We start from the raw sequence: 24,625 nt of genomic DNA, 5'->3' as shown, positions 1-24,625 counted from the left end.
TTACAGTGAAGATGAAGGTTCTCTCATTCTGCCACAGCTCCAGAGCCAGCTCCCCTCTCCCTCTTGTTTTCTTCCTTACTTGTTATGTTCGCAAGATGGAATCAGGTAGGAATCCACCCCATGTTTGCTGCTTCTTAGAGGATTTATTTAAGCTCCTGAAGTGTCTTAACAACATGCTTCACTCAAAGTCAATGTAACTACTCATAGTGTGTAAATTTAAACACACAGCAAGATCAGTGTAAGCGGGGAAATGGCCCCACTATTGTGGGGGAACTTTCCCGGCTTCTACGAGATCCCAGTGAAATGGGCTAGTGAAAGGATCTGAGACCTCACTCCCATTCCTTTTACTCAGAGGCCCTGTCTGACCCCGAGGGCTCCCCTTCCACTCTCCTGTGTGGCAGAGTCCTTGTAACCCCAACAAGGCTGGGCCCAGGCTTCCTGGTGGGGGGCTTGACCCCAACCTTGTCGTGATCACTCAGGGCAGGGGCTAGGGTGTCCCCACTCTGGGGGACTCTCTGCACTGGACACTTCCCTGACCCACTGATCATTACATACAGTATAAAGCAAATACAATTTATTAGACAGCAATCAGTTTTAAAAACATAAGGAAAACTGGGAAAGGTTGAAGGAAAGCACATAACCCTGCTCTGTGGCAGGGAACATCACAACCAGCCATCTGTAAGGGAAGTTTACAATCTGTTCCTCACACTGGCTGTGCTGCAGGAATGCTGCAGGTTGGACACTTGCGGTGGTGGCAGCCACACACCTTCAGACTCTAAGTGGCAGGACCCTTCTTCCCAGCATCAGCCCACTGGGATTATGATCCCCCTCCCAGTCTGGCCTGCAAGGACTGTTGATTGGTGGGGTCTCCCTGCGTAGGCCCTCTGCCTAGGGTCCCCCTCTCCCTCTGCTGGCCCTAGCTGCTCACTGAACCCGATTCCAGACTACTCGAGCTCCCAGTTTCATTCTCGTCTGTGCTGCTGCTGCTCTGCCTCCAACCCTCTGGGCTGCTTCTCTGGCTTCTCTGGCTCTGGTTGCTGCAGCCCTGCTCCCAGCACAGCTCTGCTCTCTGGGCTGCATCTGCAGCTGTGCCCCGAGCACTGACCTGCTCCCTGGGCTGCTTCTCTGGGTCTCTCTGGCTGGCACAGCTCTGCTCCCCAGATCAGCTTGGGCCCCTGCTCTCTCCTTAGCTCAGCCCCACTCTGCCTGTCCCAGCAATTCCAGCTCACATGGAGAATGGGACCCCCTTGACCACCTGACTGCCTCCTTAGCCTTCCTGCCTGTCAATCAGGCTGACCTGGAGCGTCAGCCTCTCCCCATTGCTCCTGGGGACTGTCAGTCTCAGGGTCCTGATTTCCCACCAACCCTTCCCTTCCTTTTGATACTGGGAGCCAGCCAACCAAAAAACCCTCACTGAGTTTTAGTAAGGGGCCAAAAATCTTCTTACATTCCCCCTTGCTAAAATTCTGCCACTATAGCCACAACATTCACACCAGTACATCTGGGCCCCATATTTGCAACATATGCCAACATCATGTCATATAAAAAATTAACAAAAGAACATTCAACATATTTAACATTCTGTGTCTACTTTTTCCTACTATACAGGATAATATTCATTAAAACACTAAATAGAATCATTAACATACTTATCTCTAAATTTAACAGGCAGTACAGCCTTAGTAGTTCTCTGGGACTGTCTTCAGACAGTCATGACCCACAATTCATATTTCTCTGTCCCCTGGTAACACCAGGTCAATTTGAGGGATCTGGCCATTCTTGTTAGGGTTTGGGTTTGCCCCACTCTGTTCCCCTCGGTATTTGGTTTGTGGGACTAGAACCATCCCTCAACTGGTTTCAGTCTCCTTGGGGAGATCTATGCCTCCTATGGTCCCTGACTGGACTAAAAGGAAATATTTTAGCTGGTCCTTATGCACTACTCTTTCAGGACCTCCTCACTCAGGCTGGATGGTGTAAACTGGCAGCTCAGGATTGTTCTGAGTGACTACAATGCAGGTACTCGCCTACTACTTCTGTATTTTATTAAGTCCTCGGCATCTATGGGTACAAACTGGTGCACAGCCACCAGGTCTGATGAGAGCCCCATTGTACTTGTGATCATAAGTCCTTTTCCTACTTTGGGCTGTGTCTTTAGCTGTACTGAGAGCAGCTTCGCTGGCTGTCTTTGGGTTGTCATGGACACCTTTGACCCGGTCATCGAAATTGGTCACCTCAGCCATAGAAAGGAGTTCTTGATGCTTCTCTGGCAACACCCTTAAGTTAGCCACTTGTTCAGGAACCAGCCCCTTGAGCTCTGCTTGAACTGGAACTGTCAGTCTCCCACCACATCTTTCCTGAGGAAAGGTAACTTGTTCTCCCTTCTCCCTCCTTGTCACCTCCAGCTCATTTCCATTCTCCTCAAATGTTACCTTCACCTGAGGGATCACCTCATCAGGCTGGTGTACCTCTGCCATTCTGTTCTGAGGATGCAACTCCACAGCCTTCATGCTTGAGTTTAGAAGACTCACTGGTTTGATGACACTAGTCAGTATATTAGCTGACTGGAGTCCATTAGGTAGGCATGGCCCAGATGTAGTCTCTAGTACCAGCACTCAATATTCATTGGTATTTCCTGGTATCCTGCAGCGTTCCTCAAGGATCTTCCATCTCCAAGGAGGAATAATGGTCTCCCATTTTCTGCCCACTTTAACATTTCTAGTCCATCTTGTGGGGATCAGGGAATGACTCTGCCTCTCCACTCGAGCCAGTACTCTACTCAGAACAGCATTCTTCATAGAGTGTTCATGACGGTTCATCCCCCTGGTTCCTTCTCCTTGCAAGAGTAGCTCCTTCAGCTCACTAATGTTGTTCATTCCTAGAATCCCTGGGACTCCTCCTTCCATATGGCTCCCTTCAGAGGCTTTGTGTTTCAGGATGAAGATGCATTTTCCTGGCAGTGTCTGGCTCATGTACTTTGTCTGCTTCAAGGCACCTAACCACTGGGATTGCCAGTCTATTAACTACTGTTAGATGTACAAATTGTGTGCTGTGCATGGTCAGCTCCTTGTCCTTCAAATATTTTTGAAAACGTGACTCAGTAATGGTGGTGACTTCTGAGCCAGTATTCTAACAAACATCTGGTCTTCACCCCTGCTATACATACTTCAGCTGTTAGACAGTCTCCAAATGCTCGCTTGCAGAAGTCACTAGATATGCTGGCGCTGCCCACATTCCTTTCAACACTGTATGTAGAGTGATTTTCCACCGTGGACATGCCTAGGAATCCTTCTGCCACTCCTTGGCCTTCTACTGTAGATGAACCACTCACTCCTGGTGCCACATTGGTTTTGAGTGCCTGGGACTCTGCTCTCCCTCAGTGGACATTCTCAGCTAGCATGCCCTGGCCTTTCACAAGTGTAACAAATATGCCTTCCCAGCTCATCCTTCAGTGGGGATCTTCGGTGATCCCGGTGCCTTTGGATATTTTGACATACTAATGGGATTTTTTTCTTTCATCAACTCAGTCATCACTTGCAGCATCTCCTCCTGTTGGACTGCCAGTTTTTGGACCCCTTCACTTAAACTTTCCAATGTTAACTGTGTTTTGGGGCAGGACCTTTTCCCCAGTAGTTGCATTCACTAGGCCCCCACTTCTTGTACGGGGGTTTGGCATGAGTTCATAGAACTTCTTACCAGGCTCTTCCTTAAACCTCCTTTTCATTTCATGGCAGCGGGAATCATCCCAGAGCCCCAGCACCAACTGCTCTTTCAGAACCATATCTGGGTCTGGAACTCGTCAAGGGTCTCGCTGCTCCACTTTGCTCATTCTCTCCTGGAGATCATATGCATATGCCCAGACAATTTCACCAGGCCCCTGTTTTCACTCAAAGAAGTCCTTTAGTTGGGTTCCAACAGTATCTGAGTGTGATGTGGTATGGAATATGGGTGACCATTTATAATATCATTGATAACGATATTACAAAATCACAATAAATCATATTCAAGATATGCCATGTAAGGCATCAGTGGAAACGTTATGATTTGCTAAATATGATCATGTTTACAGGTATGTATCATCTTTGGATCATAATTTATAGATATGTGTGGTATATTTGTGTCTTGAAATTGTGCTGTGCATCTGGGTGACACACCCAGGCAGACCCAGCATCAGCACTATCCAGCCTGCTTGATGGCCCATCAAGGGCAGTCAGGGACACAATGAACCAGGGGCTCTGCCTATGAGTCAGCACGACATGTAGGGACATGACTATGGCCAGGGGACTCCAAATACCTTTCCATACCCATGTGCTGGGAGCCTGTTTGGGACAACAAATGTACAAGCCACATGGAAAGGGATATAAAAAGGCAGCTACATCTTCTCCATTTTGTCTTCAATCCTGCTTCTCACCTCTGGAGTAATTTCTATACAAACTGATCTTTGGACAAATGGCTGGCAGACCTATCCAAGCTGTGGATATGTTCCAGAGGGACTTCAGAAGTTAGGAAACTCACCAGTGCTGCTAAGAACCTTATATGTGGACTCTGAAGTATGTATGTATGTATATATGTAGCTGATTGCTTTGACCATTTAACAACTCTCTTCTTTCTTTCCGTTTCTTTTACAATAAAACCTCTAGTTTTAGATACTAAAGGATTGGCTGGCAGCATGGTATTTCGGGAAAGATTCAAACTAGTATTGGTCTGGTAATGTGGCTGGTCTTTTGGGGGAATCAGAAGAACATTTTGTAAAGTAAACAGAGTTTTAAGTAACTTCTTACTGTACTGAACCTGTTCACTGATCAGGAGCCAGAGACTGGAATGCAGTAAAGGGGGCTGTGTGATTTATTTTTTATAGCTTCTTGATAACCAGTGTGGGGGATCAGGAACAGGGTTTAGGGACTGGCTGGTGAATCTAATTATAATGTAAACCACTGGTTTTGGGAGAATCTGCTTTCATTTTTGCAGCCTGCCCTGCCCTTGGCATTTCCAGTATGGGCTGCCCTAGGCACCTCGGGTCATGCTGAGCATCCTACTTCACGTGCTTGCATCATCTGTGACCCAAGTAGAAGACTCTTTACTGAAAATGTCCTTAGCCATGACCCAGGCCCACTAAAAACTGCAGGAGGGGGAGCAGAGAAGGAAAATTGTGTTATATGAGGTGAGAGGTGGGGTCCAAAGAAGCTGGATCCCAAAACACTAGGGTGAAATCCAAAGAGATCTCTATTGACTTCAGTGGAGTCAGGATTTCAACTTTTCATCCTTCTCACATTAATACCAGTGCTGAAAATCACATCAGAAATATAGTGAAGGCCGGAACAGATCACAGAGCTCAGGTACACAGTGTATATGCTCAGGTCACCCTGTCCGTTCACGGGGCACTGAAATGGCTCTGTGGCATGTCAAATTAATATAAGGGGAGTTACCAGTGACACCCCTACCTACCTGAGCTGGCCTGTCACTTTCTACTATAAATGCCCTTTTCAGTTGCTTGTAACTTTTCCAAATTTCAAATATTCAGGTTGAAAATTTGCATGCCAGGTGTCTGCCTCATGCTGAATTTTGGAAAGTTTGAACCTATTGAATCAGTCATGAATATATTTTTTTAATCTTTAATCTTGTTCTCTTTTTGCTTTGGTGTATTTCACAGCCCAGTTCAGTGTGACTGGTCCTGGTCACCCTGTCACGGCCATTGTGGGTGAGGACACTGTGTTACCCTGTCACCTGTCCCCCAGGATTAGCGCTGAGAACATGGAGGTGAGATGGTTCCGGTCTGAGTTCCTTTCATTTGTGCACCTGTATCAGCATGGGAAGGATCAATACGGGAACCAGATGCCAGACTATCGTGGAAGAACAGAGCTTTTGAAAGCTGCCATCACGGATGGGAATGTTTCCTTGCGGATTCTTAATATCAGACCCTCAGATGAAGGACAATACAACTGTTTTGTTCAAGATGGTTCTTTTTATGAAGAAGCCCCATTGGAACTGAAGATAGCAGGTCAGCTGCTCTTGTCTGTATTACCTGAGTCTGGGCTGCAGTTTTTGTTCTTTTCTACTGCAACAACTGTGACTAGCAACTTGTGAATTATTTTAGAGTAACAAAGTGTGACTAGATTTCAGCACATGACCACGTTCATATTCTTTGGAAAATATGCTGAAAACTTTTCCAATGTTTTATTAAAGACCTTTTCAGAATGATCAAGAGATTTCCTTGCCCAAAAGATTATTTTGATTGACTTCAAAAGTAGGGAGAGAAAGGAGGGAAAAGACGTCTATACAAATATGGGCCTGCTTTATACTAGAAAAGTAGGTCAGCTTAACTATGTCACTCAGTGGTGTGAAAAATACACTCCACATGAGTGACAAAACTAAGCTGACCCTAGTCCCCATGCCGGCAGCGCTGGGGTCAACAGAAGAATTCTTCTGTCAACCCAGCTACTGCCTCTCAGAGCGGTGTATTACCTATGACACCAGGAGAAGTCCTCTGTTGGTGTAAGTAGTGTCTCCACTGAAGCACCACAGCGGTGAAGCTGTGCTGCTGTAGCCTTTCAAGTGTGGACATCCTGTGGTCTTCCAATTTCTCTGCAGTCATTCTGAGGCGTGGCTAAGGTGGGACTGCCAGGTTTATAGGCCTTCTGATGTGGTCACTACTGGTAGTTAGGTGGGGTCCAGTCAAAGTCAGTTGTAGCTTTCTGATTGGATGAGGCCACATAAAGATGGTGGTGAGGGGGGGAGACATTATGTATTTACTGCTAGCAGATGAGGCCAACTGTTTGTCTTCTGCTGCTCTGACACAGGAGCCATGGAGCCAGTTAGATTTGATTGTTTGTTTGTTTGTTTGTTTAAAAAGAAAACAAACAAAATGTTTATTCAATATACTAAAAACTGGCTTTCCGAAAAATTCATATCCCACTAGGTATTGAAATGAAGTGGCCAGATTTCCAAATGTGTTCAGTGCTCCATTGCTTGGGTGGAGAGGACAATATCTCTCACTTATTCAGTGAAATTATTTTAAATATTTGTTCACATCTTTTCCTGTGTCTATGCATATTGGGAATTCAGAAATTCCAGTGTTCATTTATCCCTTCTATGTGATCAAGTGATCTCTAGTGGGAGTAAGGGATCCACAATCTCTCACTCATCCTTTTAGCTGTTAAGTTACCCCATTGATTTGTCACACATTTATGTAATTTTCTTCTAGCTTTGGGCTCCAATCCTCTCATCTCTGTGGAGAGTCACCAGGATGGAGGGATCCGGGTGGTTTGTCAATCGGCTGGGTGGTACCCAGAGCCCAAGGTGCTATGGAGAGATCGCAGTGGGCAAGAATTACCATCACTCTCTGAAGCAAAATCGCTAGGGGATAGTGGCCTGTTTGAAACAGAAAATTCTATTATTATAAAAGAACGTTCAAACCAGAACCTGTCCTGTTGGATCAGGAACACCTTTCTCAATCAAGAAAAGGAATCAACAGTTTATATAGCAGGTCAGTTACCAGCTAAACCCACACACTTAAATCACCTTAAGCAGAAACAAAACACAGGAAACAAAGAACTGAAGCATCTGTTGTGCATATTTTACAACGTACATAAACACAAAGAAGTTCCGAAACTGGCATCTTAACAGGTCAGAACTCAGGCAATTTGCCTTAATTTTGAAGATTCAGTGTTGTCAGAATTTTGGGTTTCATGTAAATTTAATTTTAACTCTGATACTCCTGAAACTCTTACTTAAAAAAAAAGTGTGTGATTTTGAGAAGAAATAAAAACTTAACTTCATCACAGTGATTTGTGAATTTTTACCCTATAGTTTGTTTGCTACCTTTTCAATAAGTGAAATGTCACCAAAATTATGTGGGCTTGTTTCCGTTGACATTCAATGGAAGTTGTGCTCATAGCTCACTTTGCCTTTATTTACACACACAAGCTGCACTGATTATCTACCGAGTTATTGATGAAACCCCTTGTTTGAATGCTCTTATTTCAGTTTCAGAGTGTCCTATGTATTTAGGTTAAGTCAGTTCCTTACTGATTTGTACTAAATGGATAAAGGACACTATATTCAGCTGATTTACAATTTGAAGTTTTGTCAACCAGTTTAGTTAAATTGGGGCAGTCCTGTTACGTGGTCAGCTATGGAATCAGTGTAACAATGTCTGCATGAGTGTTACACCAATTTCACTAAACTAGTGCACAAAACCTGTGTGGAGAAGGCCTTAGGTATGTCTGAAATGCCCACCCTGGCTAGATGATTTTAATGCTGTAAACACAAGAACGGAAAAAGATGATTAATCAATTTTCAGCACTTAATGTTTGGAGTAATTGCAATTATGATTCATCAAAATAATTGGGGAACTTTTAGTGACTCACCAAAATATTCTAATTACTCCTGCAATTTCTGAATGTTGCTGAACAGTGAGTACCAAATTGTTTGCTGCCATAACTCCACTGAAGTCAGTGCGGTTTTGTGAGCAGAGAATTTTCCCCTGAACTCAGTGAAGCTCTGAATACCATGAATCAAACCAGGCCTGTTTATTCAAAGGTTAATCAGAGCTAAAGCTGTGTTGGTTGGAGTAATTTTTACAATCAGGTTTTGGTCTTTTGTGTAGCATAGATGGGATCATGTTTTCACTCTTATCTCACATACGTCCTGCTGGGGACAATTTACGTAGTTATGTGCGATAGAGGAGAAATTTGTGTTGTCCCTACTTCCAAACTAATGCAAATCCTGTGGGGTTTATTTTTCAGATTTCTTTTTCCCAAGAGTGAATCCATGGATGGTGGCTCTGAGTGTGATTCTCCCAGTTTTGTTTGGTTTCATTGGCCTCACTGTTTATCTATTTAAAATAAAAGGTAAATGTCACAGAGGAAAACTTAGTGAAATTAACAAGAAATTTTCTTCTAATAAATGAAAAAAAGACAGAATGAAATTTTACACTAGGCCAAGCAGGAGAAGCACCGACCTGCACTGCCCTCCCCTCAGCAGCACAGGGAAGGAAATGTTACTAAGGTTCCCATTTGCTCCAGTGGGCAGTGATCTGCACCAGCCCTTTACAGGCACAGAATATTTCTCCCCCAGAACTGCCTCAGTTAATCTGAATGGAGCATTTGGGGAAGGCGTGGAGGGAAGATTGATCCAAAACCTTCTCCACACGTCACTCTTTTCTGACCACTTCCCACCCAGATGTGCAGTTATTCCCTCCTCAGTCCCCATGGACTGTGGGAATTAGTTAAGCCTGGTCTACACTAGGCATTTAAACCAGTTTTAGGAGCGTAAAACCGATTTAATGCCACACCCATCCACACTGAGAGGCCCTTTATATCGATATAAAGGGCTCTTTAAACCGGTTTCTGTACTCCTCCCTAACGAGAGGAGTAGCGCTAGTATCGGTATTACCATATGGGATTAGGTTTAGTGTGGCTGCAAATCGACAGTATTGGCCTCCGGGCAGTATCCCACAGTGCACCACTGACCGCTCTGGACAGCAATCTGAACTCGGATGCACTGGCCAGGTAGACAGGAAAAGCCCCGCGAACTTTTGAATATTTCCTGTTTGCCCAGCGTGGAGCTCCGATCAGCACGGGTGGCGATGCAGTCCGAAATCAAAATAAAAAAAGAGCTCCAGCATGGACCATGCGAATGTGATCACAGTAAGGGCAGGCAAATCTGTTCTATCAGCGCTCCGTTACAGAAGACGAAATTCAAAATCATTTTTAAAAAATCTCCAGACAGACGCCATAGCAGGGACTCAGCGCACTGCTGCGTGACAAGCGTAACGGAAAGCCAAAGAATCAAATGGACACTCATGGACTGGAGGACTCAAGCTATCCCACAATTCCTGCAGTATCCGAAAAGCATTTGCATTCTTGGCTGAGCTCCAAATGCTTCTAGGGTCAAAAACAGTGTCCGCGGTGGGTCAGGGCATAGCTCGGCAATTTACGCACCCCCCCCCAACCCCCAGAAGTGAAAGGGAAAACAATCCTCTCTTGACTCTTTTACATGTCGCCCTATCCTTACTGAATGCTGCAGATAGACGCGATGCTGCAGCACTCAACACCAACATCCTTGCTCCCCCACCCGCCATGGGTGGCTGATGGTGCAGTAAGACTGATACCCATCGTCATCATCAGCCTATTGGCACATGGGGCAGTGCAAAAGGACAGGTAACCATGCTGACTAGCATCCGTTAGGTCTATCAAGGGCGCCTGGCCCTAATTTTTCCTGGTAGATGGTGCAGTATGGCTGGTAACTGTCCTCATCATAGCAACAGGGGGCTGAGCTCCATCAGCCCCCACCCTTCATGTGTAAAGAAAAGATTCAATTGCCCCTGGACTAGCAGCGCGATGCTGGGCTCCTCTCCTCCACACTTCTTAACGTCCTGTCTGGACTATCATAGCAGCTGGAGGCTGCCTTCCACTCATTTCTCACTAACAAGTCACTGTGTCTTATTCCTGCATTCTTTATTACTTCATCACACAAGTGGGGGGACAATGCTACGGTAGCCCAGGAAGGCTGGGGGAAGAATGGAATCAACAGGTGGGGTTGTTGCAGGAGCACCCCCTGTGAATAGCATACAGCTCATTGTTATTTATAAAATTTATAAAATTTCGGGGAGGAGATTTTTAACCAGAAAAAGATAAAAACCCAGATACTGCATCACTAACATCAGTTAGAGCTTTGCCATTGACTTCAATGACTATAGGATTAAGCACTGAATGCACAAGTCATATCGCTAAAACAATAATGTTGATATTTTGAGGGCCAGAAATTCCAATCTGCACCCCCAGAGCTACAAGCAAAGCCAATGGGAATGTGAGAGATAATACAAGGAAGCAGAATTGGGCTCTAATGGCCAGATTTTTAAAGGTATATGGTCAGCTAACTCTCACTGAAATCAGTGGGAGCTAGGCTCCTAAATGCCTTGAAAAATCAGACCCTAATTCCATAAGGAATTAAAAACTTTCAGAATTCTAAATCCTTCCAGAATTGTAAATAGTCAGTTACAGTTGGATACTTAACACTTGTGTGGCCACATGGTTAATAGAACATGAATGAAATGTTGGTATTTAGGGGCCAGGCATTCATATCATGAAAACACTCCTTTATATCTGCATTAACGGAAAATATTCTTAAATAACTTATATTTACATCTGTTTGCTTTATTTCGTTTCTTTAGGGAAACATCTTGGACAAATCAGTAAGTTCACTTTTTCTCCACATAGAACCTTTTCCATTAAATTGTTTGCTGTTTTATTTATTATTAGTTATGATGATTATTATTAAAGAGAGATCAATTTTAAAATCACATGAAATATCAGTGATAATGTATTGCTAATGAGGGTAAGAGGAAATCAGAAAGAAAATGTTCTTTGAAATGTATCTTCTCTGAGGATAAATCCACATTTAATTTTTCCTGGTAGATGGTGCAGTATGGCTGGTAACTGTCCTCATCATAGCAACAGGGGGCTGAGCTCCATCAGCCCCCACCCTTCATGTGTAAAGAAAAGATTCAATTGCCCCTGGACTAGCAGCGCGATGCTGGGCTCCTCTCCTCCACACTTCTTAATGTCCTGTCTGGACTATCATAGCAGCTGGAGGCTGCCTTCCACTCATTTCTCACTAACAAGTCACTGTGTCTTATTCCTGCATTCTTTATTACTTCATCACACAAGTGGGGGGACAATGCTACGGTAGCCCAGGAAGGCTGGGGGAAGAATGGAATCAACAGGTGGGGTTGTTGCAGGAGCAACCCCTGTGAATAGCATACAGCTCATTGTTATTTATAAAATTTATAAAATTTTGGGGAGGAGATTTTTAACCAGAAAAAGATAAAAACCCAGATACTGCATCACTAACATCAGTTAGAGCTTTGCCATTGACTTCAATGACTATAGGATTAAGCACTGAATGCACAAGTCATATCGCTAAAACAATAATGTTGATATTTTGAGGGCCAGAAATTCCAATCTGCACCCCCAGAGCTACAAGCAAAGCCAATGGGAATGTGAGAGATAATACAAGGAAGCAGAATTGGGCTCTAATGGCCAGATTTTTAAAGGTATATGGTCAGCTAACTCTCACTGAAATCAGTGGGAGCTAGGCTCCTAAATGCCTTGAAAAATCAGACCCTAATTCCATAAGGAATTAAAAACTTTCAGAATTCTAAATCCTTCCAGAATTGTAAATAGTCAGTTACAGTTGGATACTTAACACTTGTGTGGCCACATGGTTAATAGAACATGAATGAAATGTTGGTATTTAGGGGCCAGGCATTCATATCATGAAAACACTCCTTTATATCTGCATTAACAGAAAATATTCTTAAATAACTTATATTTACATCTGTTTGCTTTATTTCGTTTCTTTAGGGAAACATCTTGGACAAATCAGTAAGTTCACTTTTTCTCCACATAGAACCTTTTCCATTAAATTGTTTGCTGTTTTATTTATTATTAGTTATGATGATTATTATTAAAGAGAGATCAATTTTAAAATCACATGAAATATCAGTGATAATGTATTGCTAATGAGGGTAAGAGGAAATCAGAAAGAAAATGTTCTTTGAAATGTATCTTCTCTGAGGATAAATCCACATTTAATTTTTCCTGGTAGATGGTGCAGTATGGCTGGTAACTGTCCTCATCATAGCAACAGGGGGCTGAGCTCCATCAGCCCCCACCCTTCATGTGTAAAGAAAAGATTCAATTGCCCCTGGACTAGCAGCGCGATGCTGGGCTCCTCTCCTCCACACTTCTTAATGTCCTGTCTGGACTATCATAGCAGCTGGAGGCTGCCTTCCACTCATTTCTCACTAACAAGTCACTGTGTCTTATTCCTGCATTCTTTATTACTTCATCACACAAGTGGGGGGACAATGCTACGGTAGCCCAGGAAGGCTGGGGGAAGAATGGAATCAACAGGTGGGGTTGTTGCAGGAGCACACCCTGTGAATAGCATACAGCTTATTGTTATTTATAAAATTTATAAAATTTTGGGGAGGAGATTTTTAACCAGAAAAAGATAAAAACCCAGATACTGCATCACTAACATCAGTTAGAGCTTTGCCATTGACTTCAATGACTATAGGATTAAGCACTGAATGCACAAGTCATATCGCTAAAACAATAATGTTGATATTTTGAGGGCCAGAAATTCCAATCTGCACCCCCAGAGCTACAAGCAAAGCCAATGGGAATGTGAGAGATAATACAAGGAAGCAGAATTGGGCTCTAATGGCCAGATTTTTAAAGGTATATGGTCAGCTAACTCTCACTGAAATCAGTGGGAGCTAGGCTCCTAAATGCCTTGAAAAATCAGACCCTAATTCCATAAGGAATTAAAAACTTTCAGAATTCTAAATCCTTCCAGAATTGTAAATAGTCAGTTACAGTTGGATACTTAACACTTGTGTGGCCACATGGTTAATAGAACATGAATGAAATGTTGGTATTTAGGGGCCAGGCATTCATATCATGAAAACACTCCTTTATATCTGCATTAACGGAAAATATTCTTAAATAACTTATATTTACATCTGTTTGCTTTATTTCGTTTCTTTAGGGAAACATCTTGGACAAATCAGTAAGTTCACTTTTTCTCCACATAGAACCTTTTCCATTAAATTGTTTGCTGTTTTATTTATTATTAGTTATGATGATTATTATTAAAGAGAGATCAATTTTAAAATCACATGAAATATCAGTGATAATGTATTGCTAATGAGGGTAAGAGGAAATCAGAAAGAAAATGTTCTTTGAAATGTATCTTCTCTGAGGATAAATCCACATGGTGCTGGAGACACCATGACATGGGGGACCAGGAGGACTTTGTGCCCTCAAATGTCCTCTTGCCTCATCAGACAAGTAAATAATTTGGTCCAACGTGGATCTTGTGTGTAATTATATCTGAGGAGGAGTTGTTTATTTTTTCATTTAATGTTAAAAAGAAATTGGGATGAAATAAAGCCTGATAAATGCCCCACTCCCTGCCCCACCCCACCCCCGGTAATATAAAAAGTTATACACAATGGTCAACTTTCACAAAATTCAGACAACCGTATATCCAAGAGAAAAATGTTCTTAATGATACTTTATATTTATTTCTGGGATTTTGTTTTTAGGGAAACCTGATACAGAACTCATTAAGTGTTGTGCCCTTTTCTCCAACAAGGAAAACTTTGTACAAATTTGTCTCCTCATGTTTTATTTTTTAAATGAGAAAAACATGAATGCCCTGATCCCGCACCACTACCATTGATTAGAGCTGTGCCTTTGATTTCAACAAGTGGAGGATCCAACACTAAATGCACAAGTCACATCCCTAACAGAATAATGTTGATAATTTTAGGGGCCGATATTACATTCCGTGCGCACATCGAACGCTCCCAGCAAAGTGAATGGGAACATGTAATATGCAACGAAGCGGGAATGGGTTCTAAGGGCAGCTTTTTAAAGGTATTTGGACACCGAATGCTAATTGAAATCAATGGGAGTTAGCACCTAAATACCTTTAAAAAGCTGGGCCTAATTCCCTAGGGAATTCAAAACTTTCAGAACTAAGTCCATGCAGATAATTAGTTATTTTTTGATACTTTACTCTAGAGTAGACACAAAATGAGCCCAAATGTCTACACCCCAATTTTACAGGCCCCCAGCCCATGTCTTGTGAGCCTGCTTAGCTGACATGGGTCAATTGGAGGTATTCAGTTGCTGTGTAGCCACATCCTATGGGACTTCGCAGGTGATCTGTGCCCTGCCTGTGGGTTGGAAAGAGACTTTTCTCCCCAGACCTCAGTGGTTTCCCTGCCCATAGCCTGGATCAGTGGGGTTGTGAGGGACAGGATGCCTGATGGGAGGCTCGGTTTGATTCCATGCTAGAAGATCAGCACTTAATTAGTATGTGTTTGTTTCTGGTTCTCTGTTACCTAGATGATCTTCAACGAGAACTTGGTAAGTGTTTCTATTTCTCGAATGCAGCCTTTTCCGTGGTGTTGAAACTCTCTCTGGATCTATCGATCTCTCACCCTTCTGCCAGGTGGAGTCGGCAGCAACACGGGCTGGGTTCAATGTCAAGGGTTCTTCTTAGCAACACAAATCTGAAAACATTTGAGATCCCGCTCAATAATCCTGGGCCTTTTTAAGGCTCTATAGTGGCCACTTCAAGGGATATAGTGGCACAGCTGTACCATTGCAGCTGCCCTGCAATCGGGTCTCCCGTGTAGCTGCTTTGTGCTGACCTCCCACTGGCATAATTCAACAACCACCGATGAGCGGCAGTAGAATGTCTCCCGCCAACATAGCTCTGTCCACAGTGGTGCTTTTGTCAGTGAAACTTATGTTGGTCAGGGACATGCTTTTTTCACACCCTGACTGACAAGTTTTACTAACAAAAGCGCTGGTGTAGACACAGGATAAGAGACAAAACTTCCCACTCACCCGCCCTGAGTCTGGGTGTAACAAAAGAAAACTTGTATTACAAGGCAAAGGGACCCAGCATTGGTTTGGGAAAACACCACGGCCATGATTCAAAAGCATGTAACCCTGAGCAAACACCCACTCCATAGTACATTGGGCAGTGTCCTTTGCCTCAGTCTCCCACCTTGCCCTGTGACAATCCAATGAGCGAATGACCTGTAACACACCACTCCCCTCTCCCACCACTGCAGCCCATTCACAGTTGGTTGTTTTAATCAGGCAAGACCCAGAGTTCAGAGGTGCCCTCACATGGCTTCACCTCCCACCCCTGAGAGGCCTGTGGGGGGCGGGCATTGAGCAAGTCATCTGCTGCTGCCTCCACGTCTGCAACTGGCTTCCTGCTGCTGGTGCTGCTATCACTGTCACCACTGGTCCTAGGTGCTGACAGCCCCAGAGCACCCACGGGGAAAAAATTAGCGGGTGCTCAGCACCCACCCACAGCCAAGCTCCCCCGTCCCTCCAGCGAATCTCGCCCACTGGCAGCCTTGCTGACCAACTCTTCCCCCTCCCTCCCAATGCCTCCTGCCTGCTGCAAAACAGCTGTTTCACAGCACTCAGGGTGCTCTGGGAAGGAGGGGAGGAGCAGGGATGCGGCATGCTTGGGGGGGGAGGCGGGGAAGTGATGGGGGGCAGGGACTTCGGGAAGCGGATGGAATGAGGTGGGACAGGGACTTGGGGAAGGGGTGGAGTGGGGGCGGGGCCCAGGACGGAGCAGGGGGTCGAGCACCCACCGGTCAGAGGGGAAGTCGGCACCTATGCCACTGTCTGCTTACTGCCTCCCATACCTGAAAAAGGGTGAGGGACATCAACCGATACCTCTGCTTCCTCTGGAACTGGCTCACTGTGGCGGCTGCTGTCTCTGCCACCACTGGCTGATGCCTCTGCCGCTGGTTCTGCTGGTTTTTCTGGGGCTGTTACCTCTGCCACCGCTCAGCTCCACTGCTGTTCTCACGGCTGCTGCTGGCCCCCCACTGCCACTTCTGCAATGGTGCGTTCTGAGGTTCCACGACCTCCCAGGGATTCCAGCAGGCCGTGGCTGCTCCTCCATCTCCATGTTGTTCACTGCAGCCCTGTTCCCACACTAGGTCTATGACCTGCCTCCTAGGCCTGCTCATCAGTGGTTTAAGCTCTTGCAATCACTGAACTGAAACAAAGGCTCTCCATGGGGTCTAATCAGCTCTGGCTTTAAACATGGGAGAGGGGAGGGTCAAATCGTACCTAGGGCTCTCGAAGGGGAATTCATAGCATCAGGCAGGGACACCTGTCCCCTCCCGCTCTGATTTTCACTGGGTTTTGGCATCTCTATCCCCTGCTTAGCCAGTGAGCTTTAATTCAGGGTGTCACTGTGACATACCCAGGGTACAATCCAGACTAAAGGGTGGCTGTGTCACCCCCATCCTGCAACCTGGGTGCCCCATACAATGCTCTGCCTCTGTAGCCTCCTCCCTGGACAGCTCACAAACAGCCTCCACTAGGGCTGGATTGTTTAATTGATTTGCAGATTAAAACCAAGGCCTTAAACTGGCATTAGAAGGGGACTGGGAGCCAGTGGAGGGACTGGAACATGGGCCTGATGTGTCACTGTGGCCTAAGCCCTGGAGAAGGCCGGCAGCTGCATTAGGTACCAGCTGGAGCCTTCACGCTCAGCTGTGGATTCAGTGATCTACAGTAACCCAGCCTGGTGGCAGCAGAGGCAGGGATCACTGTGGCCAGATCGTTACCCACAGGAAGATGCAGAGTTTCCTAGTGAGCTGGGATGTTTAGACACTGATGCTACCTGGTCACCTAGGCCTAGTGAATGGTCACATAGGACCTGGGTCTTTGCACATCGACTTTGGTGAATGGGGCTGTACAAATTCAATGGAATGAAGGGGAGAGTCTCATCTAATTCTTCAAAATGTGTCCCTGCTTCTGAATCACTTTGCTCTTGCCTGGGTTCAGCTTAAGCCAGCTGCTCTTCGTCCCAGAGCCCTGGTGTTCCTGCATTTGCTCAGCTGAGTTCTCATCCCTCTCTCTGTGTTTGGTTTCAGACTGGAGAAGAAACATCATCTGCCCAGGTAACTACAGCTCCTATTGCATCGATATCCAAAGCTCCCCCTGCCCTGAGATTTCCATTCCATTTTTCTCATACAGTTAACGTTTTACACTAGCTCTTTGACGCAGGGACGGCTCTGTACTAAGGTGAAAAGATGCAAAGGTTTGTGTGGCCAACGGTTTGATTTTGGATGCCTAAGGAGTTCTTCTGTGCACACTGGGAGCTCAAAGGATTCTCAGCGAGATGCTGTTAGAGGCCCTGATGGGGCTGGAGGCTCAGAGAGGGAGGGATGGACAAAGGGCTGGGCCAAGGCCAGGTTAATGTCTAGGCTGCTCATTTCAATTTTCAGAAGCCCTAACAGGGCTGCGTGTGCCCAGACAGCTGCTGCTGCTGCTCTAGCCGTGGCACAGGTACATGGCAGCCAGTAGGGGTTAGCACATTCACTGCACACAGACACCCAATGGTCACACTCAGGGATACAGAGACCCCATCACACACTGACTGCAGCCTCCCAAACACACGGCAGGACTCAAGCTGCATGGGAAGCCAGGGAAGCCAGTAAGGGCCCAGAGAGAGCCAGTGTGGGCTCTGGAATTCCTTGGGGAAGATGGGGCAGGAGAGGAGAGGCATGGGGAGTGGTAAGGTTAGGGAGTGGGAGAGGAATAGAGGGATGCCCAGGGGGTTTCAGGAGTGGTCCCTGTGAGGAATGATGATTCTTCTTCCAGGGGGCCAGGGCTGCCCAGAGGGGGGGGGGCAAGTGGAGCAATTTGCCCAGACCCCCACAAGAGTTTTCCGGGGCCCCTGAAGCGGGGTCCTTCACTCGCTCCGGGGGCCCCGGAAAACTCTCATGGGCCCGGGGCCCCGGAGCGAGTGAAGGACTCGCTGCCGAAGACCCGAAGCTTCTTTTGCTTCGAGTCTTCGGTGACAATTTGGCGGCCACTGAAGACCCCAGGCCCCCTGAATCCTCTGGGCGGCCCTGCATGGGGCCACAGTTGAGGTGGCTAGTCAAGTCCCATGAAGACTGTGATGTGGTTCCAGAGGGACCTACCCCCCCCCCCCCAAGCTGTGTGAAAGGGAAACATGGTGGGATATGAAGTGCACTGGTGATCAATGAACGTACCATGGAGGGAAAAAATGAACAACTCATTCACATTACAGGGTTTGAAAATAAGTGCATCAGCAGCTCAGTAATGCAACCGGGAATTCCCTGTGGCCAGCTTGACAAAACCCTCTGCTCACTGCGCAGCTCTGGGGAAAAGGTCAAACAAAATATGAGAATCCATAAAAATGGGATGGTGAACATCATGGAAATATTATACAGCCATTCTATCAATGTGGTTTGCCTCATCTGGAGCTCTGTGTTGGGTACCGCTCACCCCATCTCAGAAAGGGTAGCGAAGAAGAAAAGGGGGCTCAGAGAGAGCTAATGAGAATCAGCAGGAGGTGAGATTGAAAAAAATGGGAATTTTTACCTTTAAGAGAGAGGAGCGAGAGGGGACATGATACAAATATATTGTACAACCCCCCTGAACAGAAGATGATTTAGGTTGAAATGTCAAACACTTGGTAGTTAGGAAATGCCAGTTTTCTGCTTGCCTGTACACCCTTAATTCTCACCCCGTGTGCCTCCATCCTGGGCAGTGAAAGAATGAGGCAGGGGTCCTGTGGCAAAAACAGTGTGTGATCATGTAATTGGAGATTGTATCATAACACACACACGGGACACTGTCTAATGGTCCAACCCCAGGGACACAATATGTTGCCAGAGAACACAACAGAAGGGTAGCGAGAGTGGAGAAAGCTTTACAGGCAATAACAGGTACAGACACTGGGAACTGGTGGGAATAATTTCAGTTCTTCCAGCTCCTCATGCAGCTCTGTCCTGTGATCTTTGCAATCAGTGTGTGATAGCATCAGGCTAACAGAGAGAGAGAGAGAGAGAGTGTGTGTGTGTGTGCGTGCGTGCACGCACTGAGTTAGTCCGGTCTTTGCCAGTGTCAGACAGGAAGATGAACCAACAGGAAATCAACAGGACAGCAGAGAAATGTGAGCCAAAGAAATGGACACACGTTATTTTCGTTTGCTCATTTTTTGCACCACAAACCACATGCTTACCAGAGAGCTTTCTTCATCTTTTGTGTGTGCTAAGAATCAGCGCACAGAGAGAGAGAGAGACATCTACGCCGGCCGCACACACAACTCCTAAACTGAACGGCTCAGACTGGGTGGGACAGATTGGTCAGTGAAGGAGGTAGAAGCCCAAGAAGTAGGTCAGGGTCAGTAGACTGGGGAAGGGTAACACAGACATGAGTTTGGTGGTGGAGAGAGAAGACTGGACTTAAACTCCCAGGAACCTTTGGAAAATGGGGCCTAGGCACTCTATGGATTTTTAAAATTGTACCCAAAGCCAACAAGTTCATGCTCATTCTCTATCTTTAGTTAGGGAGGGCGACCCCTGACCTCAGCAGACTGTCTGCTGGGACAAAAACCTGCTACAATGGACAACTTGGAAGAGAAAATATCAAATCTTCTCCTATGCCCCAGCTGCCCTCTGGCCTTTATATCATATTCACAGGAGACAAAAGAAAACCCTTTTCTCTCACTCAGGGCTGCCAATGGGTGGGGGTAGGGAGGAAAAAGGGGCAACTGCCCTGGGGCCTGGAGATTAAGGGCCTGGAACCCCTGGCCGCTGCTACTGTGGCTGTGGCCAGAGCCCTGGGCCCTTTAAATCATCTCCAGAGTCCTGGGCCATGGGCCGGTCAGCACTGCAGGGCTGGGTGAGGGAAAATATCCCCCAATTCTGTTGGCAGCCCTGCTTCCAACCCTTTTCAAAATTCCCCTCTATGCCTCAGGCCTCTGCCCATTGAATTCCAGGGGAGATTGGCCAGCGACATGAATGGCAGCTGGATCAGGTCCTTGGTAGCAGGCTGGCAATGTCACTTCAGAGTGTCAGAAGGGAAAGGCTAATTTATGATTATTAATCATTATAAAAGTGATAGAAATTCTGCTAAGGAAAAAAGAGTCTGTTAAAATTGTAGCCACTGACAGAGAAATGCTCACATGTGTATTTGGGGATTGTTTACTTTATGCTGAACTCTAGGATGTGTTTTTCCCAGTGTAACATTTTATAGGCATAAGTGGCCACTCATTCACTCCCAGAACTCTCGACATTTCCAGACTGTCGGGTTTGATTTGCCCTCCCCGTGCCACCCCATCCTCCTTGGCGTGATGGTGCATGTGAGGTCATGCCGCATGGGGGATGCCATTTTTCAGAGATGGAGGGGGCGGAGTGATGTCCCCCATCCAGCACTGGACAAAATCACATCCATTTTAGACCCCATGCTGGACAGCGGACAAACCTCTCAAACAGAGGAGGGTCCATTTAAATCCCGGACGAGTGGCCTCCCTCTCTACAACACTAATTTCTGTTAATGTGCTTGTTCAGACGAACTCTCATCTCTGACTCTGTGTTTGCAGGGCTGGGAAGTTCTGCGCCACCTGTACAAGAAGGTAACTGAAGTTCAGATTCTATCAATGTGCCAGTCTCAGAAGCTGTTAGAACATTTTGCTTCTTTCCCCTGACTGTGGCCGTGGGTGGGGAGTTCGTTGCTCAGGGCAGAGCTCACAAGCATCCTGCATTTCACAGCACGGGAGGGGAGGGAGGTTGTGTAGCCATGGCCTGATGTACAGCAGTAAATCCAGACACTATTGTGTCTACTCCTCTTGCCCCTCCTCTGCCTTCAAGTGCAGTGCGACCTGCAGAGCTTCCTGGGCCCACCGCCCAGCCTGGCTGCACAGCCACTGACGTGTCCCAGCCCCTAGCACAGCGCCAAAGACACAGCTCCTTCTTCCCCCAGCTCCTCAGGGCTGTTCCTGCTCACAGCCCGCTCCCTGCCTGAGGCCCTGGGGGCCAGAGCCATGGGCTGTGGAACAGGAGCAAACTGCATTCTGGGTCTGTTAAATGCCCAGTAACTGAGGATTAACAATTCAGAGTTTGGAAACCGAGGAAATGACGTGTAAATGCTAAAATTCAGAGATTAGACAGAGAGAGAGAGAGAAACAAGATATTTCAAGTGACAAAACAGGGGGTGAGGAAATAAAATATGCCCGGTGATGAGAACCCTGGTGCTAGAGCCCAAGGAGAGCCCAGAGGGAAAGTCATGAGAGTGCAGACGGGGACACATCAGGATTTGGAAGGGACCAGAAGACTGAGGGATGGGGCAGCGTTTGGAAGGGGCTGGAGGGCCAGCAGTGCCTGGCAGGAACAGGAGGGTGGGGAGAGCAGCAGGCCATCAGCTGAATGGGGCTGGTGCGGAGGCAGTAGGAGTGGGGGCAGGTAGAAGGTCCTGGAGGTTTGGTGACGGTGGCTGCTTGGAGAGAACAGGCAGGTGAGTTGCTGTTTTCACACTCACAGCAAACTCTCTATAACCTTTCACGTCCTGCTGCCCTGGGCCTCCCCTGCCCCATCTCCTCCTCATCCAATATGGTTTTTTCTCCCCTCTTGGATCCCTTCCTTCATGTCTCCATTCACCTCTCTGCTTGCTCTCCCTCCTTCTCCTCCCACTCCTTCTCCCCCAACACTCCCCTTGCTCTCACGTAGGCTGAGGAGGCAGGGATGGGATGTATCTGTTCTCCTCTCCCAGCGATGATCCCGCTCATCTGGGAATATGGGGTTTAAGATGGGAAACAGCAGGGAGAGGTGAGACAGGTCAGTGAGCACTGAGGAGAGGGAGCTCAGTTTTTCACCACGCTGTTGCCCCTCCATCCCCCCAACATGTGGGTCTCTAGTCCCCTCCCTGGAGAGATGTGCAGCAGGAAAGGAAAGAACCTGAGTCCCAGACCTGGCTCAAGTGACCCTTTTGCTGCAGGGCCCATCTCTGCCAGGGGCGTGACTCTCCCCTGCTCTGTGCTGACATCTCAGAACTGCTCCCCACTCAGAGCTGACAGGTAAATCCTGGAGGAAGGAGATTCAGAGTCACTCCCCAGCTGGGGCAGATTCCATCTCTGACACCATCAAACCCTCCCCCAGGGCTGAGCTCTGCCCCTAATACTCTGATTCTCTCTCCCCAGCGAATGTGACTTTGGATCCTAACACGGCTCATCCCGACCTCGTCCTGTCTGAGGATCAGAAAAGTGTGAGATGGGGAGACACGCGGCAGCGACTGCCCGACAACCCTGAGAGATTTGACTCTTGGCCCTGTGTGCTGGGCTGTGAGGGATTCACCTCGGGGAGACATTGCTGGGAGGTGGAGGTGGGGGATGGGCAATGCTGGGCTGTGGGGGTGGCCAGAAAGTCTGTGGGGAGGAAGGGATGGATCAGCTATAGCCCTGAGGGGGGGATCTGGGCTGTGCAGCGGTGGGTGGATCAGTTCTGGGCTCTCACCTCCCCTGTGACCCCCCTGCCCCTGAGCCGGGCCCCCAGCAGGATCCGGGTTTGTCTGGACTGTGACCAGGGGCAGGTGACATTTATCAATGCTGGTGACGAGGCCCCGATCTTCACTTTCCCGCCGGGCTCCGTCCCTGGGGGGAGAATCCGACCCTGGCTCCGGGTGGGGGGAGCCCGGCTCAGACTGTGTCCCTGAGACACGCAGGGGAGGCAGGAACCGGAAATCAGCCTCTCTAGCCATACACAGCCCAGTCTCTATGACCCTGCAGGACTCCCATCTACCCAGCCTCTGGCTCCTCATCTCTATGGCCCCTGGAAGTGCCTCCCCCGCCCTGCAGGCTTAGGGATGGGGGCAGGAGGGGGAAGAACCCCTGGAGCTACAGGAGGGGCCCTGAGGGGCAGAGGTGGGGGCTTGGTGGGGGGAATTAACAGCCGGTCTGGGGACAGGCGGAGGTGGGGGTGGCAGGGACAGAACATAAATCAATCAGGGTTTGGGGGTTGGGGAGAAGCAGCAGCTGCCAGGAGCGTTTTGTACAGATCTGTGTCCTTAGATCTCACTGGGGGCTCCCAGCCCGGGATCAGCACGAGGGGAAGGGATAAGATCAGGGAAAGTGGAGAGCAGCCGAGGGGGATGATCTGTGACAGGGAGGAGAGACACAGAGAAATAAAGAGGGATGGAAAGTGAGGCTAGAACAGTGATGAATAGAAAAGGACAGTACGAAAGGAAAGGGAACGTGAGCGGGACGGGGAGATTTATTACATGTTACTGAAAGTGAAACTGTAACTCATTAATTCCTTATATTAATTCCTGGCCATTGGTGCTATTTTAGTGCCATAAAGAAAACTGTTCTCAGTAGCTGGGGATCTCCTTGTCGTGCTGCGGTTATTAAATCTCCCTCTCAGCTCCTTTTACTTTGCTACTTTCCAGCTACTTACTGTAAATAAAACATTACAAACAATTCTTCGTGTTTGTTACACTTTAATGATCCAGCTGCAAGGAATATTGAGCCTCTGGGAAGAGAGTTTGGATTTTACTGTGTGATGTGTCACTAACCAGCCTGTGCTCTGCCTCTGTCCTGTGCACACCCATGTCAATCAGGAATTGCTCAGCTGTGCTCTGCGGAGAGGTGACTGGTTGCCCAGGGTGCAATCCATGAAGGGACTCAGGTGTTGCAATACTGAGAATCACAGTGAGTAGTTTTTAGGCAGCGAGAAAATCACAGGGACAGCAGCACTGTGACCCTCAGAGCTGAGTCAGAAGCCTAAACTCCCTAGACAATGCATGGGCGACACAGGCACCTTACAATGTGATTCACAAAAGCCACCTCAGTAGGCGAGGAGCCATGTAAGCTGGCCAATGGGAGATACCGACAAGGGGGGAAGGAGTGTCCTAAGTCACACCCCTCTCACGGATAGGTGCCTATATCTGGGCTGCAGAGGGGTGTGTGTCTCTGCTTAGCAACCCACAAACAGGAACCCACCGTCTGACATCCAGGGCCTCCTGTCGCGGCAGCTGCCAGTACGTGGTAGTGGTGGCAGCAGCTGGGAGCCCCAGGCCCTTTGAAATCACCCCAGCAGGCTGCAGGGCTCCTAGGCGCATGCACTGGATGGGTGCAGTGGCACATTAGGGGAAGGAAAAGCCCCAGACCCTGGCAGGAGCCGCACTGGCCAGGGGTGGGGAGAAGAAGCTCTGGACCGTGGTAGCTGGGCAGGGGGTTGGGCAGGCCAGGGTGGGTA

At 47.4% G+C, this 24,625-nt stretch overlaps 1 protein-coding gene across 1 annotated transcript; it reads left to right on the top strand.

The window, feature by feature from the left end:
• LOC120383506 (butyrophilin subfamily 1 member A1-like) lies at window positions 1–23,084 on the top strand. The gene is made up of 8 exons (XM_039501678.1): window positions 1–105; window positions 5,648–5,995; window positions 7,199–7,480; window positions 8,742–8,846; window positions 11,171–11,191; window positions 17,387–17,524; window positions 20,980–21,012; window positions 22,573–23,084. The coding sequence occupies exons 1-8, from the start codon at window positions 12–14 to the stop codon at window positions 23,082–23,084; spliced, it is 1,533 nt and encodes a 510-aa protein (XP_039357612.1). The 5' UTR covers window positions 1–11.
• The last annotated feature ends 1,541 nt before the right edge of the window (window positions 23,085–24,625 follow it).

Source organism: Mauremys reevesii, linkage group 15 (assembly GCF_016161935.1).
Source record: "Mauremys reevesii isolate NIE-2019 linkage group 15, ASM1616193v1, whole genome shotgun sequence".
In the NCBI taxonomy this organism is placed as follows: Eukaryota; Metazoa; Chordata; order Testudines; family Geoemydidae; genus Mauremys; species Mauremys reevesii.
Note: the sequence above shows the minus strand (reverse complement) of the source record. Positions and strands in the feature narration are given on the sequence as shown.

Bases quoted from the DNA above. Each gene is read 5' to 3' on its own strand.
- LOC120383506 (XM_039501678.1), top strand. From the start codon at position 12: ATGAAGGTTCTCTCATTCTGCCACAGCTCCAGAGCCAGCTCCCCTCTC. The intron at 7,481-8,741 runs GTCAGTTACCAG...TTTATTTTTCAG, and splicing joins ATCAACAGTTTATATAGCAG to ATTTCTTTTTCCCAAGAGTG. The intron at 17,525-20,979 runs GTAACTACAGCT...CTGTGTTTGCAG, and splicing joins AAGAAACATCATCTGCCCAG to GGCTGGGAAGTTCTGCGCCA.